Source organism: Dipodomys merriami, unplaced genomic scaffold (genome assembly GCF_024711535.1).
Source record: "Dipodomys merriami isolate MVZ:Mamm:240054 unplaced genomic scaffold, mDipMer1.0.p SCAF_4, whole genome shotgun sequence".
NCBI lineage: Eukaryota > Metazoa > Chordata > Mammalia > Rodentia > Heteromyidae > Dipodomys > Dipodomys merriami.
In genome coordinates, this window is record NW_027205603.1 from 64,413,616 (window position 1) to 64,433,043 (window position 19,428).

Consider the following 19,428-nt stretch of genomic DNA (forward strand, 5'->3'; position numbering starts at 1 on the left):
TAGCTCAAGTGGTAGAGTGCTAGCCTTGAGCTGAAGAGCTGAGGGACAGCGCCCAGACCCAGAGTTCAGACCCCATGACTGGCAAAATTTTTTTTAAAAAAACAGGAAATATTAAGTAGCTAGCATTGTAAGTATTTGGTGAAAAAACAAAGATTCCTACAGCAAGGGAAGTCTTCTGAAATGGACATCCTGAATATAACAATGGAGACCAACTGATTGTCTTATTCAGAGTCAGTTGTTATAAGAGGGAACTGCATTTTTTAAGAGTGGACCAGTTTCATGTGTTTTAGAGATAAGATTTTAGATATGCTCTTTTTAGATACAACTGAATATATTAAAAGATATATTCATTTTTAATGTTTGTCTGTATAAATCTAAAACCTTTGAAAACCAACAACAATAATAATAAATTATAATCTAGTAACCAATCATATTAAACTGTATGTAAAAAAGTTGTGTATAATAATATTAAGTCTCCTGTTCTTCTTATATCCTATATTCATTATTTTGGCTGTCCTAAATGAGAAAAAGAAAAGATAGTTCACAGATTAGTAGAATTCACAATGACATTACTCTGAGAAGAAATTGGATTTTTTATGCCCCTCTCTGAAGATTCTTTTGAGAGAATTCAGAGTCATTTGGTCGTGTGTGTGTGTGTGTGTGTGTGTGTCTGTGTGTGTGTGTGTGTGTGTGTGTGTGTGTGTGTGTGTGTGTATGTCCACAAGCATATGCCTGTCGAAGTGGCGCTGTGGCTCAAGTGGTAGAGTGCTAGCCTTGATCTGAAGAGCTGAGGGACAACGCCCAGGCCCAGAGTTCAGGCACCACAACCGACAAAAACAAAAAAACAAGAAAAACAGTCTCATGAACTTTCCTGCCTGGCCTTGGCATTGAACTGCAGTCCTTGTGCCTTAGCCTCCTAAGTAGCTAGGATTACAGGACAAGTCAATGATACCTGGCTCATTTGGTCACTTTTTTTTTTTTTGGGGGGGGGGTCCGGTCGTGGGGCCTGAATGAACTCTGGGCCTGGGCGCTGTCCCTCAGCTCTTCAGCTCAAGGCTAGAGCTCTACCACTTGAGCCATAGCTCCACTTCCGGCTTTTTTCTTTTTGCTTATGTGTTGCTGAGGAATCGAACCCAGGGCCTCAGGCATGCAAGGCAAGCGCTCTACCACTGAGCCACCTTCCGAGCCCTCATTTGGTCACTTTTTAAAAAACAAATTTCTCTAAAACAAGAAATCAGTTTTTCTTCAGTATTCAAGGTGGTATCAATTTCCTCAAAATTGTCTGAGCAACACATGTTTATGTTCTACAGGCCAAAGTACTATAACATGGGTTAAACAGCAATGACCTGTAAGCATGAGTTCCAAAAGTTGAATAGTTGTAAGTTCAGAACTACCTTCAAAACCTGGAAAGTCTGTTACAAGGTACAGACAAAGAAACAATACCCTAACCCCTCACAAAGTCACCACAGCAAGTGCTAATAACTGTTTGTGAATGAAGGAGCTGTTGGTAAATATACTGCTTACCTATTGCTCTTTAGTAATAACTCAGACTTTTGAGTCTCAGGAATTCCTTTACACTCTTAAAAGTTATTGAAGACTACCTAAATCTTTTATTTCTGAGAGTTTTATCAGTTATTACCATTTTAAATTAAGGTAGAAATGTTTAAAGCATATAAGAATTTTAATATATTCCATAAGCCATTAAATGATATGTTACATTGCCTGTGGGAGAGTCCACTGTACACTCATGAGGAAATTAGAGTGAAAAAATAGTGTCTTATTACTGTTTTTAAAACATTTTTTGCACAGGGCACTGGAGGCTTATACCTGTAATCCTCTCTACTCTGGTGGCCAAGATCTGAGGATTGTAGTTCGAAGCCAGTCCAGGAAGAAAAGTCCCTGTGGGACTCTTATCTCCAATTAACCACTCAAAAACCAGAAATGAAATTGTAGCTCAAAGTGATAGTGTCCTAGCCTAGAGCAAAAGAGTTCAGGGACAGTGCCCAGGCCCTGTATCATGGAGGAAATACAGAGTTCAAGCCCCACCACCACTACCAACAACAACAAAAAATCATTTTCACTTTATGACACTCCCAGCTTGCTCAGAGACCACCCCCCCCCCGCTATGTGTTCCCAGGCCACCCTCTGAGAACTGCTATCTTGAGCTCACCAGTTACTAAATGGGTAGGTAGCATTTCCTCTGAGCTAATGTTCCTCAAATAATACAATAAGGCAATGGAATGATGAATGTAGTCGTGAATAGCAATGCAATAGAGCCAGGCGGCATGGATCCCAAGCCCAAGTAGATCTTGCCAAGTTGAACAGTGGAACCAATAATAACTACCTATGTAGATATTATGATGTTTCAATTAGGTATTATGATGTTTCAGCTCTGTATTTCCTCTGTAATACAAGAAGACATATAAATTACCAAGATTGAAAAGAAGATTGCAAAAATCAGTAATGTGCTAAAGTATTTAAAATCAGTGGGTAACACAATATTGCAGTATATGAGGGTCAATCATTATTTTTTCTCTGTTCTCATCATCATTGTTTAAAACTGTCAGAACTCTCCTTGTTTCATAAGAGGCATTTTGTAAGATCACTAGTTTAAAGAACTTGAGGAGTAGATATGCTTGGTTGAATCCTGTTGAGTAAGATATGTGTTAGTTGCTTACATATAAGTGCTTTATAAATATTGTGTGAGTTAATTTACAAACTAATCTGAAAATCTCTATCACTACACAATAATAACAAAAGTAACTGGCTTGCTGAAGAGTAAATTCTGTCCCCTTGCATTGGCCAAGACATTTTTGAGACTGAAAGGGAAGGCTGTTAAGTACACTGGACAATAAAGTTGATGCTATCCTGAACAAACCAGATAAAATAAATTTAAGAGATTTGTATATGTTACATATCATTATCATTATGTAAAAATTGCTCTTTCTTTCCTCATTCTTGTAGTTGTGTCAGTTCTGTATTTCCTCCATGATACAGCAAGGTATACAAATTATTCAGATTGAAGACAAGACTACAATCATCAATAATACACCATATCAAATATTTTATAAACCACAGTTATCTGTCTCTAATCCCCATTCTGGAAAGGAGGTAAGCCATTCATAATATGGTTGTTTTGTCTATATTTTTATAAATCAACAAATAGAATTAACTTTTTTGGTCTAGTGCAAAGAACAAAGTGAACACAGTATAGGTAATTTAGTGTTAGTAATTAGATGCTGTAATTCAAACCATGTATGGCCTGGCCAGTGCCTCCAGGTAATTAATGAGCAGAAATCCTAGTAGGCAGCAGATCCTGACACATTGTTAGATTAGTTCTGTCACCACTGCATCTGCTTACATTATCTAGCATTAACCTTTTTTTTTTTTTGGTCATGGGCTTGAACTATGGGCCTAGGTGCTGTCTTTCAGCTCTTCAGTTCAAGGCTAGTGCTCTACCACTTGAGCCACAGCACCACTTCTGGTTTTTTTGTGGTTAATTGAAGAGTCTCACCGACTTTCATGCCTGGGCTGACTTCAATCCTCAGCCTCTTGAGTAGGATTACAAGCATGCGTCACCAGCACCTGGCTAGCATTAACTTTTTGTTACTCTAGAAGATTCTCTAAACCTCAAGTCCTTTGGCTTGCAAGGCAGATGTTTTTCATGCAAATTAGAAGCCACAGGACTTGAGGAGCCAAGTGGACCAAGCGTTAGGACTGAACTGAACCCCAGTCTGCCAGCTTTATGTCCATGAGAGTTATAATGTGAAAATGTACCAGCTCATTTATCTTGACATCTCAGTGACAGGATATACATTGATCAGTATTCACAAGGATTTTTTACTTGGTTTTTTTGTGCAATTAAAATGAATAGTTATATTTAAGAGAAAATGGAATGCTACTGTTTCATGCTATCAAACTGTCATATAGGAGGGCTGGGAAGGTGGCTCAGTGGTAGAGCGCTTGCCTTGCATGCATGGGTTTAATTCCTTAGCACTACATAGGCAGAAGAAGCTGGAAGTGGCGCTATGGCTCAAGTGGTAGAGTGCTAGCCTTGAGCTGAAGAGCTGAGGGACAGCGCCCAGGCCCAGAGTTCAGGCCCTATAACTGACTAGAAAAAAAGAAGGAGTGGCTGGGAAGGTGGCTCAGTGGTAGAGCTCTTGCCTTGCATGCATGAGGCCCTGGGTTAGATTCCTCAGCACCACATAAGCAAAAAGAAAAAAGCCAGAAGTGGCGCTGTGACTCAAGTGGTAGAGCACCTGCCTTGAGCTGAAGAGCTGAGGGACAGCACCCAGGCCCAGAGTTCAGGCCCTAAGACCGACAAAAAAAAAAAAAATGACACACAAACTATCATATAGGAAAGTATTGTCTTTCTGTGCCTTTGTCTGCAGTTATTATGTCTCATATTTTTAGGTCTTAAAAATTATAGTAGAATAATCAAATAGGATTAAAGTTTTATATTTTTTGCCTTGAAACCGGTGTGGTATTTACAAAATCCAGAATTTTATTCTGGATTACTGAAATATCAATAAAAATAAACATTGATTGTCCAGATGGAAATAGGTCAGTAACCTTCTACATTGTAGGTGAGGACGAGACAAAAGAATTGGCATGTGCTCTAGTAATTTTCCTGCTTGTCCCTACTCCAGACCCTCCTGAAAATGAAAGGCTGGGTTCAAAGGTTTTTATTTTACCCCTTTATTTTCAAAACTACTGATGCCAGAGGGTTAGAAATACAATGTACAGGAGAGGATATAATCCAAATCACAAAACAGTAAGTGGCAAAGCGCAGCCCAAAACCAGTTTTTCTGTTCATGGATTTGGGATTTCACCAAACTCCAGTCTCTAGACCTCTACCTCTTGAGTAGCTAGGATTACAGGTGTGAGCCACTGTGCCTAGTGTTTTAAAACATCCTAGCTCTATTAGTATGCCCAGAAAAAACACACTGTGGGCTGGAGTTGTGAGTTAAATGGTAGAAAGCTTGCTAAACATTCATGAGACCATAGGTTCCATCCCCAGTATTGAAGGGAAAAATATGAAGTTCAATTTCCTGCATCTGCATTGTGGTAGTAAATATGCTCCCTCTTACTTATCTTTTTTTTTTTTCCAGTATTTTCATGTTCCAGACAGTGCTACTTTCAGTATTTCCCCGGGTGAGGAGCAGTCTGCTATGAAATGCAGCTCTCTTCCTTGTTGGGATTTCATGCCTGACATTGGGTCATCAGTGTGGGATGTATCCCTGCTTCAGAAACAGATCTTGCTGGGCTTTTGCCCTACTGCAGATGCTGACAGCTCGCAGTGCTGGAGCCTACCAGCTATAGTTAAACAAGAGTTTCCCAGACAAAGCGTGGCAGTGCCCTTTGGGAACTTAAGGGAAAATGGATTCTGTTCCAGGTATTTGACATAAATGTGAATGCCCTTCTTTGATTGTTGAAGTCAGTGTTCATCCTCAGGCCAAAAGAAGCAGGAGGATGGCTGCAATGCGCCATAGATGTAATGCTAGGCTTTCCTTTATCTCTAATGACTTCTGGATATTGTGTACAGTTGGTTGCATGCCATGATCACAAATAGTGTGTTCCAGTGTACTGCTTATAAGATTTGTTCCTTTTCCACCTCTATGCTAGGGGGAAATGATGGTGCTCATACTGTTGTAGCAGCAGTACATTGTAATGAGAGGACTCACCTTCATTTTTAGGAGTTCTTTTGTAAAATAGTGACATGTAAAGGCTAACGTATGTTAGTTTTGACAATCTGTATGTGTAATTTAGAGTGAATTTTTCTTTTATGCCCATGCAATTATTTAACTACAAGTAATACAGCTTTACTCTTTATGGAAAAATGTGATACTGTAAAGTATGATCATATTGTGAAAGTTAGCAATAAGCATTATGTATATGGTTAGAATGAAAAGAGAACAAGAACCCAAATTCTCTACATGTCCATATAAAAGCAGTTCAGGTTCTTCGTTATCCAGATTTACCAAGTACGTTGGGGGGGGGGGGGGGGAAGGAACGTATGTGTCTGAAGAGTTTGAGGCAAAAGAACAACAGGCAAGGTAGTTTTAAGTCAGCTATTGTTTGCTCCCATTGCTTGAGTTATGGTTTTATCTTTGAAATAATTTTATCATTATATGTTTTGAGAGAAATACATATTACTATTATTGTTAAAAATCAATAAACTCACAGTTCACATATGATAACTAATAAATAAGGAGAAAGCCTCCATTACTGGAAAATATTTTCTGAATCATAATAAAAGGGAGATATTTAGAGTTAAGAATATACAAACCCAAGTAAAGATGTATTTTTTTTTCTAAACTATGCCTACCATTTGATTTGATTCTGTTCCAGGGCTATAGCACTGACATACCAAGAACACTTTGGAGTGATTTATTTAACCCTCTCAGAAGACCCCAGTCCTCGAGTAATTTTTCACAACAGATGTCCAGTAACATTGCTTATAAAGGAAAATATTAAAGGTATTTATGGAACTGAATTTGAGGAATATAAAAACCTATTCTTTCTTGAGGTTCTCAATTTAGTAGATCCTTGTGATCCTGTAAAGAATGTTTAAATAAAAGTTTGTATCTGGGCCTCAGTGGCTGACACCTGTCATCCTAACTACTCAGAAAGCTGAGATCTGAGGATCATGGTTCAAAGCAGCCCAGGCAGGAAAGTCCATGAGGCTCTTCTCTCCAATTAGCCACCAGAAAGCCAGAAGTTGCTCAAGTGGTACAGTACTAGCCTTGAGTTCAATGAACCCAAGACCAGCACACACAAAAAAGAATATGCATCCTTTTCTGAGTAGTCTGTTTCACATATGCATTTTTTACATTTCAGATACTCCAAAGTTTGAAGTTTATTGCAGAAAAATTCCTTTTGAGAGCTCAATTCATCATGAGCTATATCATCATATTTCCAGTTATCCAGATTGTAGGACCAAAGATTTACTTCCTAGTCTTCGTTTGAGAGTAGAATTGCTGGAAGAAATAACAACTGAATGGAGTGACGCCATTGATATCAACAGTCAGGGAACACAGGTTAGTGAACCACATGGGTTCCTGCTAAACCAAAGAATAATTCCTTTTTCTACATTCTCATTGATTGTTTAAGTATTATTATTATTATTATTATTATTATTATTATTTATTTGGCCTGTCATGAGGCTTGAACTCTGGACCTGAGCACTGTCCCTGAACTTTTCAGTTCAAGGTGAACACTCTACCACTTGAGCCACAGCACCACTTCTGGTTTTCTGGTAGATAATTGGAGATGAGAGTCTCACAGACTTTTCTGCCAGGGCTGGCTTTGAACCGTGACTCAGATCTCAGCCTCCTGAGAAGCTAGGATTACAGGTGTGAGCCACCAGCACCCAGCTTAATATTATATATATATATATATATATATATATTTATATATATATATATAATTTATATATGTATAATATACATAAAAATATATTAATATTATATTAAGGCTGAACTTGTCTCTGTCAGAAAGCAGCACTCGGAAAAATGAAACCATTTCAAATCTAGTAGACATCAAAAGTGAAACAAAATTGTTACACTTAGTAGTTCATGCCTATAATCCTAGCTGCTAAGGAGGCTGAGATCTAAGGTCTGTGTTTGAAGACAGCCCAAGCAAAAAAGTCCATAAAATTCATAATCTCCAATTAACCACCAAAAAAAACTGGAAGTGGAGCTGTGGCTCAAGTGGCAGAGCACTAACCTTGAGCAAAAAATCTAAGGGACAAGGCCCAGATCCTGAGTTCAAGTCCTATGACTAGCGCACACGCGCACGTGTGTGCGCGCGCACACATACACACACACACACACACACACACACACACACTTGTCAGACTTCTTTATATAAAAGGTAGTCCAGCTGTCCAGATTTTAGAATAATTATATCAACCCTAGATTAATTCCCTGTTCTGAAAGCATAACAATTTTAAAATATCTGTTCTAGTAATCCATAAAACCCTTCAAATATAATCTTAAAAAGCTAAATTGGTTTCTATGTCACTGAGTTACTAGTATTGCTTTTGTTGAAAAAAAATGCACATTAATCTAGTATTTTTTTTGCTGTACTTAAAATTTACTACTTATAAATTTTAATGATTACTACTTGTAAATTTCAATGGCAATTTAATGACAATTCAGTATCATTAAATATGTTTACTGTTAATATTTAATTTTGCCTAACCATCACTATTAGGTTAGTCAGTTTTCCATCTCTGTGACAAAGGTACCTGAGAAACTTAGCTCAAAGGAAGAAAGATTTATCTTTAAATAATAAATTGTTAAATAAAAAATAATGTTTCAGTCTACAGTGAACTGTCCCCATTCTCTAATTGTGGCAAGCAGAAGCATTATGGGGGAAGGGCATGGCTAAGGAAACCTGCTCACATCATGGCAGGAAGGGACACCCTTCAAAGATAGCCCCCAGTGTCCTACTTCCTCCAAGTAGTTCCCATCCCCTAATAACGCGTTCAGCTATGAGCTATTTTACCAATGGGTTAATCCATTCATGAAGTAAGTGCCCTTAAGATCCAATTACTTCTCAATAGTTCCACCATGTGCAGACCAAGATTTCAACACATGAAGTTTTGGAGCCATTTTTTAAAATCTAAACCATTAATAGCCACTATCCATTTTATTATTCTAAACAGAAACTCTAAACACACCCTCTCCTTCCTCAATCCTAGTAGACTCTATGTGCTTTCTGTCACTAAATTTGCTTACTTCTAAGCATCTCAGATAAGAGAAATAATAAAGTATTTGTACCTTTGTATCTGAGGCTTTTTTTACTTTCTAAATTATGTTAAAGGCTCACTGCATGTGTCTTAAAGTTAGTCATTTTATGCCTGAATAATATTGTGCTATACTTTTAAAAAGTTATTTCACATACATTCACATAGTCTTCACAATAAGCTTATGAAATAGAGTCCAATGTTATAATGCTATAAATCACATATTAGTCATACTAAAAATAATAATAAGCATTGATTATCATTTAGTAATCACTCTGTGCCAGATTTTGTGCTAGCTGTGCTAAATTCAGTCTCCTCTAAGTTTGATAATAGTCATGTAAGTTAGAATTCCCATGAACTGTATGAGAAAGGTCTAAGGTGGATCTCAATCTTCCTGCATCCAGCACCCATTCTCTAAGACACTGGAATCCTTGGCCCTTCTCTTTCCTTGTCCTCCAGCATATTCTTTCTTATCTCAAGATGTAGCTAAAGCCCCTGTAACCATCTCTGTATGTTCATATAACATTTGTACCTTTAATTATCTTTTTTTTCAGCATTGGGGATTAACCCAGGGATTCACAATTGCCAAGCTAGCACTCTACCATTGGAGCCATGCCCACAGCCCCTTTGCTTGTGTATTGTTTGTATATTGTCTCTCTTAACTTTGTCCAGTCTGACCTTGAATTTGTGATCTTTCTACTTCTGTTTCCCTAGTAGCTGAGATTACATGCTTATAACTGTACTTCTTTAGATTATCTTCTACTACATCAAGATTCCTGGAAGTGGTTAACCATATTTATCCATAGCTTAGTGGTGAGTAATTAAATAAGATGAGATTGCTAAAAGTCTATAAAGAAGAGCAAGAGGGTCACAGATACCTAGAGAAACTTCAGCTTGCAAACATAAAGCAGCAAAATAGATGAGGAAAAGCACCTAAATGATAAGAGGAGGGCTGGATAGGAAGAGGAGAAACATTGAGAGACTAATCAAGATAATGATGAGAAATTGTAAGTGCAGAATGAGCTGAAATGAGAGAATGGAGGGGCAAGTTTAAATTGTTCTTTTAAGGAATGTGACCATAAGAAAATGAGATCAGTGTGGAGGAAGTTCTCTACATGGTAATGGGAAAGGGCCAGACAAGAGCAGGAAAAAAAAAAAAAAATAGAGTCAGTCAAGAAGAAAGAGTCACTCCCATGTCTCTGACAGAGGAAAGACGACAAGGATGAGCACAGCTGCAGATAGATGTATGGAGAGAGATAGGGGTAGGAAATTCAGTGACTTGGTTCTCAGTAGCCTGGTGTTTATTTATGCCAGTTCTGGGTCTTGAACTCAGGGCTTGGGCACTGTCCCTGAGCTTCTTTTGCTCAAGGCTAGCGCTCTACCACTTGAGCCACAGCACCATTTCTGGCTTTTTCTGTTTATGTGGTACTGAGGTATGGAACCCAGTGTTTGATGCATGCTAGGCAAGCACAGTCCCAGCCCCTGGAGTTTATTTTTAAAGTGGAGAATGAATAATCTGCTAAAGTAAGGAAAGAGGGAGGGAATGAAAGCCTGCTTTTGAAGTAGACAGTCTGCCCAGCATATCATTTCCACAGCAGTGCTCATATGATGGTCATTGAAAATCTGCTGGGTCTGTGCAGCGTTGAGAAATGTCCCTAGTCTTGTTAATTTACAAAATAAATACTGTAAGCTTCTCAAGTGTTCCTGGACTCCCCTGCACTGGGTTGAAAACTTGCTTATTTTTATCACTAGACACTTCTTTACAATAGGCATCTTGCCTCCCAAGCTATATTTGGGGAGTTCCTATTCACTCTTAAGTTTCCTCAGACATTGGTAGTCAGAGATACTTCAAAGCCCAGGAGGGGTGCACTTTCCAACATTCCTCTTATCATCTGTGGACAGAGGACCCAGCAGAGGCTTATGGTCCCATTAATCTTTGAGGAGCTCTATGCCATATGTCCTGCAGACTATGGTGTACTTCCTCCTCTGGAAGATGTGTTTCAGACCCTCACCAACATCTACTCCTCAATAATACTCCAGGCATATAAATCACTGGAGAGAGAAGGAGCTATGTCCCTGATGATAATAATATGAGACTTATATTATTGCAAACTACAGGAGCTGCGAAGGAATTAGCAGGCATCTGAAAGAGAGAACAGTCAGCCATTGGAGAGCAAAGAAGTGTGTCTCTAGTTGAGAGACCTGGAATCTGTCTGTGTCTTTACAGACAAACAGGCCTCTAGAAAGAGGGTGGCCGAATTTTCTAGTCAGAACAAGCAACATGTTAATGTTTCAGGGCTCAAGTAGGGGCATGTTCTTTTTAGGGCACAAAACACATCAGTATGGCTGTCCTGTCTGATAAAAGACAGGAAGAGAGGAGACCTGTGAGGCAGAGAAGAACTCTAGCAAGCCCTTGGTATTCTGTAAGGATTGGCTTTTATCTTGAGTCACAGGAAATCATCAGATTGTTTATGAAAAGTACATTCTGAGCCACTGAAGGGGAATGATTAGTTAATTATCCCATTATGGCTGAATTTCCTTCTAAAAGGACCCGTAAATTCTCATGATCTTTGGTTTTTAATTCTCATGATCTTTGGTTCTTAATAGAAGTGTTTAGTACAGTCAACCTCACTGCTATTCTCAATGTGTTTGTATTTAGGAGACACCAGTTCATGTGTGTATAGCTTAGTACCATCTACAAAGTGCTTCCATTCTTTCATTCATTTGTTCAAAACATTTTATTGAAGATCTATCAAGTGCTAAACCCTTCTTCTCAAATAAGGTATAATTCCCACCTAAATAAATGGAGTAATGTGGTAAGATAGATACTAAGACAGAGCCATTGGTCATTGAAAAGCTTCTTAGATGGGACTTTTTTTTTTTTTTTTTTTTTTTTTCAGTTATGGGGCTTGAACTTTGGGCCTGGGTGCTGTCCCGCAGCTCTTCGGCTCAAGGCTATAGCACTCTAACACTTGAGCCAGAGCACCACTTCCGGTTTTCTGGTGGTTTATTGGATATAAGAGTCTCACGGACTTTCTGCCTGGGCTGGCTTTGAACCGTGATCCTCAGATCTCAGCCTCCTGAATAGCTAGGATTACAGGCATGAGCCACCAGCGCCCAGCTAGATAGCACAATTTTTATATTGATTTTCCACTGAGACGTTTCGGGCTTAAAGAGGTTTCACTTCTATGGCTTGCTTCTATCCAGAGTCAGGTTGAGACCTAAATCTGCCCATGCAATCTCCCAGTCTTGTTTGTTTTTTCTACACCACGCTGACCTCTGAAGTCTACCTTGACTACAGATACTGCTGCCTGAAAGTTTATCAAACCAGATCAGAAAAGTTTTCCAACTTCTCCCTTTAATTAGTATGAGAGTCCCTTCCGTGACATGTTGTTTTAGAAGGTCCCAGTGTCAGAGTTGTAGTTCATTTCAGTGGTGACTTTGTGAAACTTTTTTTTAAATTTTAGATTAGTGCTGGGGTTTGAACTCAGAGTCTCACACTTGCTAGATCTCTTGCTCAACTGGCACTCTGCCACTTCAGTCACACTTTTAGCTTGTTTTTTTTTTTCTGGTTATTTTGAAGAGGAAATGTAGATTTTTCTGCCTAGATGACTTCAAACTTTTCAGTCCTCCTGATCTCAGCATCCTGAGTTGTAGGCTAGGGTTACAGGCATGAGCCACTGGCTTTTTTATTTTTATTTTTGGAAGTACTGGGGTTTAACTCAGGGCCTTGTAATTGCTAAGCAAGCACTCTACCACCTGAGCCATGAGACCAATCTCTTTTGCTTTATTTTTCAGGGTGTCTTGCATTTTGCCTAGGCCAGCATCAGATGATGATCTTCCTGCCAATACTTTCACTCCATTCAGCTGGAATCAATAACTTTTTGTCCAGGCTGGCCAGAAACTATGATCCTCCTAATCAATACCTTCCATATACCTGGGATTATAGGTGTATGTCATCATACCAGGCCCAGAAACGTTTTCACTGATCTCACTACTGTCCCTTGGTAGCATCCACTTGTTTATTCTCCAGATTATCTCAGATTATTTACTTCCCATTGGGTACACCCACACTACAGTTTTTACAGTGGCAGCTTCCCCATCTTCTCTGTTTTCTTATTCTCGCCAAAAAATGCTGGCACTTTGAGTCACTCCTTTAGTAAATGCAATTTCCAGACACATCACCACAGTTACCCTTGCATGAAGACACCAGTGTGTTATATTCCCTTTTTAAAATCTGGCAGCTGGAATTACATGCAGTATTCCAAATGTGGTCTAACCAGCTATTACCTCCCTATGGTTCCATTAATAAAGTAGAAGGTTGAATTAGCTTTTTATTAACAAGTTCAGACTATTTCTTGTTATTGAATTTGTGGTCAACCACATCCCCCAGGTTTTTTATTATATGATTTGCTAAGCAGTTGGATTTTTAAGCCCAATGACAAAATGTTGCAATTTTTCCTAATAAATTAAATCTTGTTGCTATTGGCTTCATATAGATTGTGAAATTACTTAAAAATTTTTGTGATGCTGTCATCTTACACATTAAGTATCCATGATAGCTTTATGTGATCTATAGATGTGGTGAGTATGCATTCTACATGTTCTTCCAAGAAGTTAATAAATATGTTGAGCAGCACAAATCCCAGGTCTCCATACTGTGAGGATCACTGAACACTTCAGCCATGACTAGGTTCAGTCAGCTAGTACCACATCAAACTCTACTGTCATCTAAATACAGGAGAAAATGTGTAGAAAGGCACTTTTAAACAATACTGTGCCTATTCCACATCTACAAAACTGTCATGAAACACTTCAAGCCTTGATGAACCAGAATTTGGATGTCTGATCTGTCCATTTGGTGCAGGTCCCAGACTACCCTCCACACTAATGCTTGGAGCAACAGCTAGGGATTTCAGATACCTCTAGCTGCCATCCAGGAATTCTTACATAGAAGAAAAGTTTGTAATCTAAGTGAATATCTAGAAAATATCTGGTTCAGGTGTTTTGGCTTCTTGCTTATTTTTCTCAGCTTCCTCCACACCCATTCTAAGGCCAGCACAGATTAACAACAGATTGGCACCTACTTCTGCACATCAGCAAGTACTCTGGTCTAGAATCTCCTATGCGTTTACTGTTGGTTCTGGTTGAATCACAACTGTTTCCACAGATACTCAGGAGTAGGAAATTTCTCTGAAATGTCTTTCAGAATCATATACAGGGAAAAATTACATCCAGAATATCTACTGTTTGCTTTTCATCTATTTCCAACCTTTTCTACTTCAATCACCTTAGAAATTCATCTCCTTTTTCTTTCTGGAATATCTAATTCATCTGATAACTGTAGGTACTGTCTATCACCCAATTACTACCAGATATCTCTGGCTCTGACCCTTCTGAGCTCCAAATCTCTGTTTCCTGCTACCCACCAAATATCTCAGTTTGACAGATCTATGGGTATTTCAAACTCAGTGTGTCTCTAAAATCAAGATGATCATTTTTCAGACCCCAAACCAGCTTTTCCCAGAATCTCTGTTTCAGTTAATGTCGTCATAATTTCCCTAGAATACAGGCTTAAATAATACTACTGTAAATTTGTATTGAATGCCTGTTTTATTTCAAAGTGCTCTAAAGCTATTTTCACTGGTCTGTCACATCCCTTAAAGGAAGATGCTACCTGAAGCTCAGAGAGGTGATCTTGCACAGGACTAGTGGGCCTGGGATTCACACCCAGAATTGTCTGGCTTACAAGCTTTCTGCTGCATCCAAGTACCTTCCTGTTCTCTCTTGCCCCAGACACCCAGTAAATCTGTGTTCTCTCAGAAATACCTCATAAATGCCTGGAATCTGTCCCTTCGCTCCATAACCAGACTTGTCTTCAAGCCTTTGGTTCGTTATCTCAATCCAAGATTTTAGCAGTAGCCTCTTAAAAGATCTCTCTATAGTTAACCTGTCCACTCTAGTCTGTGTCCACAACAACTACCAAAGTACCTAATAAAACATGTTTTATTATTACTTTTATTATTATTAGTCCAGAGGCAGCTCTCTAGTCCACTAGAATGCCTAAAGCAGATCAGCTCTGGGACCAGGCTACATCTTACCTTTGTCTTCCCTTTATAGGTTAGGGATTAGTCCCTTAGCACAGGTGTAAATGTCTTCTTCCCAGCCTTCAAAGACAATGCCTGAAATTCTTTCATATCATAGCTTATCTACTTGATATTCTTTTCTGTATACTACTCTCATGAATGTAGAAGAAGTGAAGCCTGTTTCTACTTTTAGGAGTGTTCTTACCTTTTTTTTTTTTCCCAGCTGGATAGTCTGGGAGATTTTTTTCCTTTGATAGTACTAAGATTTGAGGTCAGGCTACATACTTGCTAAACATGTGCTCTACCCTGTGAGCCATACCTCCAGCCCTTTTTTGTACTGGTTGTTTTTTATATATAATCTTAGCTAAACATATGCTCTACCCTGTGAGCCATACCTCCAGCCCTTTTTTGTACTGGTTGTTTTTTATATATAATCTTACTTCCTGCCCATAGACCTAGATCCACCTACATTAGGCTTCCTGTTCTAGCTGAGATGACAGGCACTTACCACTACACTTAGCTTTTCCATTGAGCTGGAATCTAGCCTACACTCTCCCTAGAGCTTATGATTAGAGGCATGAACCACCTGTACCTAGTTATCAGTTAAGAAGAGATTTGGTGAACTTTTCTGCGTGGGCTGGCTTCAAACCTCTGTCCAGATACTCTAATCTTGAGTAGCAGGATTACATGTTTAAAGCATCAGCACTGGCATTCCTGGTCCTTACTAAAACATTCTTTTGTTGTCCTGCTTCCTTTTACCTCTTTCTGGATTTAAGAGAGCTTCTGTAGGAAATATGAGTTACATTCTTAGTCACTTTAACATTTAAAAGTTTTAATAATGAATATGATGATTTTGGTCCGTCTTAGAAAGTTAAACTAGGTTGTGCTGCCTATCATCATCATCATAATTATCCCAGGTTCAGTTTTTGTGTATGCTATGTGCTCCATCTTGAATCTGCTCCACTGTAACAAACCACTCCCAAACCCAGAGACTTAAAATAATGATTAAGAGTGTTTTATGAGGCCAGGTGCCAGTGGCTTATGCCTGTAATCCTAGATACTCAGGAGGCTGAGATCTGAGGATTGCAGTTCAAAGCCAGCCCAGGCAGGAAAGACTGTGAGGCTCTTATCTCCAATAAACCAGAAAACCCGGAAGTGGTGTTGTAGCTCAAGCGGTAGAGTGCTAGCCTTGAGCTGAAGAGCTGAGAGACAGTGCCCAGGCTCAGAGTTCAAGCCCCATGACTGACAAAAAAAAATGTTTTATGCTTCTAAGAAGTTGTGAGTGAATTTTCTGCTGGGTGAATCTTGGACTACATACATACTGCATTTGGCAGGAGTTGGCTGAGGAATGGATTGAGCTAGGAATTCTGGACAACTCTCTCGCCATGTGGTCTTTCCTGCTTGAGCAGGCCAGACCAGGTTTATTCACCCCCATAAGCAAGTTATTTGGGGTTTGGTTTTTTGGTTGTTTTGCTGATGCCCTGTTATCTAAAGAAAGTCATATAGCCAAGCTCTTATGTCCATTTAGGAAGGAGCTACACAGAACATGTATACTCAGATGCAAAAACTCATTGATGTATTTCATTCATCTACCATTGGTACAAAAAATAGAAGGCAGCAGCTTCCTTTACAGTCCAAAATGTATTTTGGGGCTTTTCAACCTGTACAGACTCTGTCACAGCCTCTCAACTCATTTATTAGAAACAATATGTTCTTTAGCCCATGTCTGATCTGAAACAGAAAGCCCTTACCTATTCTCTGCAGCAGGGAACAAAAAGATGACTCTTCTATACTGTAACTCAAAAGTATCACGTGTCAATTATGCCCATAGCCCATTGGCAAAAAGTAGTCACATGGCTGCAGTCTAATCCTGTGGGAGAGGGGAGATAGATACCACCACAGCAGCCACTGTTCAAAGTTGGCTATTCCAGTCACCTACTGATCTTCCCTGAGGACCAGGCCCTCGGTATAGTTACTGAAGAAAATAGACAAAATGCCTTTGCTTTGGTGGAGCTCACAGAGAGATGAGGGTGGTTACTACAGAAGAAGAGAAGTGTTGTATATACCTCTGCTCTGGAATGTTAGTTTTGTCTCAGTATTTGTGTAGTTTGCCTTGTTGCCACTTGAGCTGTGAACAACTGGTGCATATCTTTTTATCTACTCCGATAACCAGTTTTTTTGTGGGTAAGGCCCTGTAAGTATGTATCAGAAAATGGGTAAACTGATTGAATGATCCAACCATCAGTCCCGAACAAGGATTTCCTTTACGTTTATAGCTGCATATACAAAGGCTTGGAGTTGTGAGCTTTTATTCTAACATGTGAAAGACAACAAGGAGATGGGCCAGGATTTAAGACCATTTCTTTCGTTGTCCACAGGGACAAAAGGTACACCCAGCAGTCTCTCCATAGTCTAGGTTTTTGACTAGCAGATATGGATTTGAAGTTTAGATTAATTTGCCTTCTTTCAAAACTCCCCCTGGACAATTAAACCTTAAAAAGGTTTGTGCCAAGTGAATAATCCCAGTCTTCCAGTAAGGATTTGTATGGAGTACAATATGTTTTAGGTACAGGGAATGGGAAATGATAAGACAAGGGCCTAGGCTAGAGCAATAACTGAGCAGAACTAGAAGATGAATCGCAGATAAGCTTAGGAGAGAAGGAGGCAAAGATGGCAACCAGGTGGCCAGGCTGAATATGGTCAGAGTTTCTAAGAGAGAAACCACTACAAAAGAAAGAAGCCCAGTACCTTTGGGTTATTTCTCAACATGAGTCTGTGGTCCTCTCCTGTGCATTTATGTATACTCTCTGTAGTTCTTCATTTAGTCAAATTTAGAATGCATTCATCACTTGGCAAGTAAGCACCTAGCTTTGTTTCTTCCTTCAAGAATTGTCAGGGATTTTTCTATTATTTCCTGTCCTAATAATAGAGGTCCAGATTTGGAGTAAAATGGTTTGCAGGTCATTAGAATGAACATTCCCAAGCACAGGAGGTTCTTGCCCCTGCCTTCAGGTAATCCTGGCTGTGAACATGATGTTCTTGGGGTTGTTTTTCCACAGAGTTCTGTTCTGTTTTCAAATAGTTATTCATGTAAGCAGCATTGTTATTTAATGTTGACAGGACATCTGTTCTGCTGCCCTGGCACCTGTATTCTGACATTGAACAGTTTTTCGTTTTTAGTCTTAGTTCATCTTCTTATGGTATAAAAATCAATTTTGACCCTAAGCAAATTAATTTACCTAAAATTCTTATGAGTTTGTGAGGGATGGGCTTTGAGGGGGCGGGGGGGGAGTTGTGCCCAGCATGTGAAGCTACCCTTGTAGTAGTAAGTCAGCTCTCAACAGTCTGAAGATGTTTCACACATTGCTGTTCAAGTCCTCAGTTTTAGGGTGTTTTCCCCCCATGGAGATTCATATGTACACATAAAACTGGCCCAGGGCTGGCCTCCAGCACATACAGAGGTATTTGTCAGTTCCAAAGAAGCAGAGAATGAAGATACTCATGCCCTATCATCCATCACTTCTCTTCTGTGAACAACGGTACAGCTGGATATTGAAAAATCTGGATTTGATTTTTTTTTCATTTCAAGTCAACTGAATAGCCTGTACACGTGGATATAAAGAAATATAAGCAGAAAGTGTTTTTGGTATTGAATCAGAACTTAGATATTCAAAATTGGCCATTTCAGTAGCATTCTTAGTGCTGTGTAATGAGATTGTGAATATTTCCTTGCAGGTTGTATTCCTCACTGGTTTTGGCTATGTGTACGTGGACATTGTGCATCAGTGTGGCACAATCTTCATCACTATGGTCCCTGAAGGAAAAGCAGGATTTATTTTAACCAATAGCAACAGGTATATCTAATTATTTTTCCAGTAATATAGTTAAGATTTACCATTATAAATATGTAGCCTATCATTTGTCATTCTTTGTTACCTCTGTATAACCCTGACGCTTCTAGTTAATTATGTATGATATGTAAGATCTAGTTACTAGCATTAAATCATACAATATATTATCTTTTTTCAGTCTTTTCATCCTTCTGTTGTAAGTTTGACAACCTGATTTACAAACTAAGACATCTTAAATTATACAATTATTTTTTGCCTAAAACAATGTTTCTTTTTTTTTATTGTGAAAATACTGTACAGAGGGGTTACAATTACATGGGCAAGATAATGAGTACATTTCTTATCAAGCATTGTAGCCTCCTCCTTTGTTTCTTTTTTTAAAAAAATATTTTTATATATTTTGAAATACTTGTTCAAAGGGGTCCTGATAGAAGTATAAATTGGTATCATTTTCTTAAACGTACTTTATCAATGTTTTAAGAGCTTTGAAATCTCTTTGGCTTAGAAATTCCACTTTTAAAGATTTAAAGAGTTAAAAAAGAGTAAGGAAATGGACATAGATATGTACAAAGGGATGTTTCTAACATTGCTAATTATAATAGCAAAATTCTATTGTACCAAAATGCCTATTGTCAGTAGAATCAGAAATAACATTTTGCAAAAATAGGATTTTGACATAACAGGAAAATTTCTATGATAGAAAGTATAGCAAGCAGACTATAGATACAGAAAAATATAT

The 19,428-nt window shown here is 38.7% G+C and overlaps 1 protein-coding gene across 4 annotated transcripts in view; it reads left to right on the forward strand.

Annotated features, from left to right (window-relative positions):
• Positions 1–19,428, forward strand: part of Vps13b (vacuolar protein sorting 13 homolog B) — a 515,578-nt gene that overhangs the window by 470,175 nt on the left and 25,975 nt on the right. For all 4 annotated transcript variants that reach the window (XM_069991130.1, XM_069991132.1, XM_069991133.1 and 1 more), the window contains exons 51-55: positions 2,965–3,111; positions 5,112–5,395; positions 6,352–6,479; positions 6,841–7,040; positions 18,574–18,692. In XM_069991130.1, the coding sequence (XP_069847231.1) occupies positions 2,965–3,111; positions 5,112–5,395; positions 6,352–6,479; positions 6,841–7,040; positions 18,574–18,692 (878 nt within the window). The remainder of the gene's footprint in view (positions 1–2,964; positions 3,112–5,111; positions 5,396–6,351; positions 6,480–6,840; positions 7,041–18,573; positions 18,693–19,428) is intronic.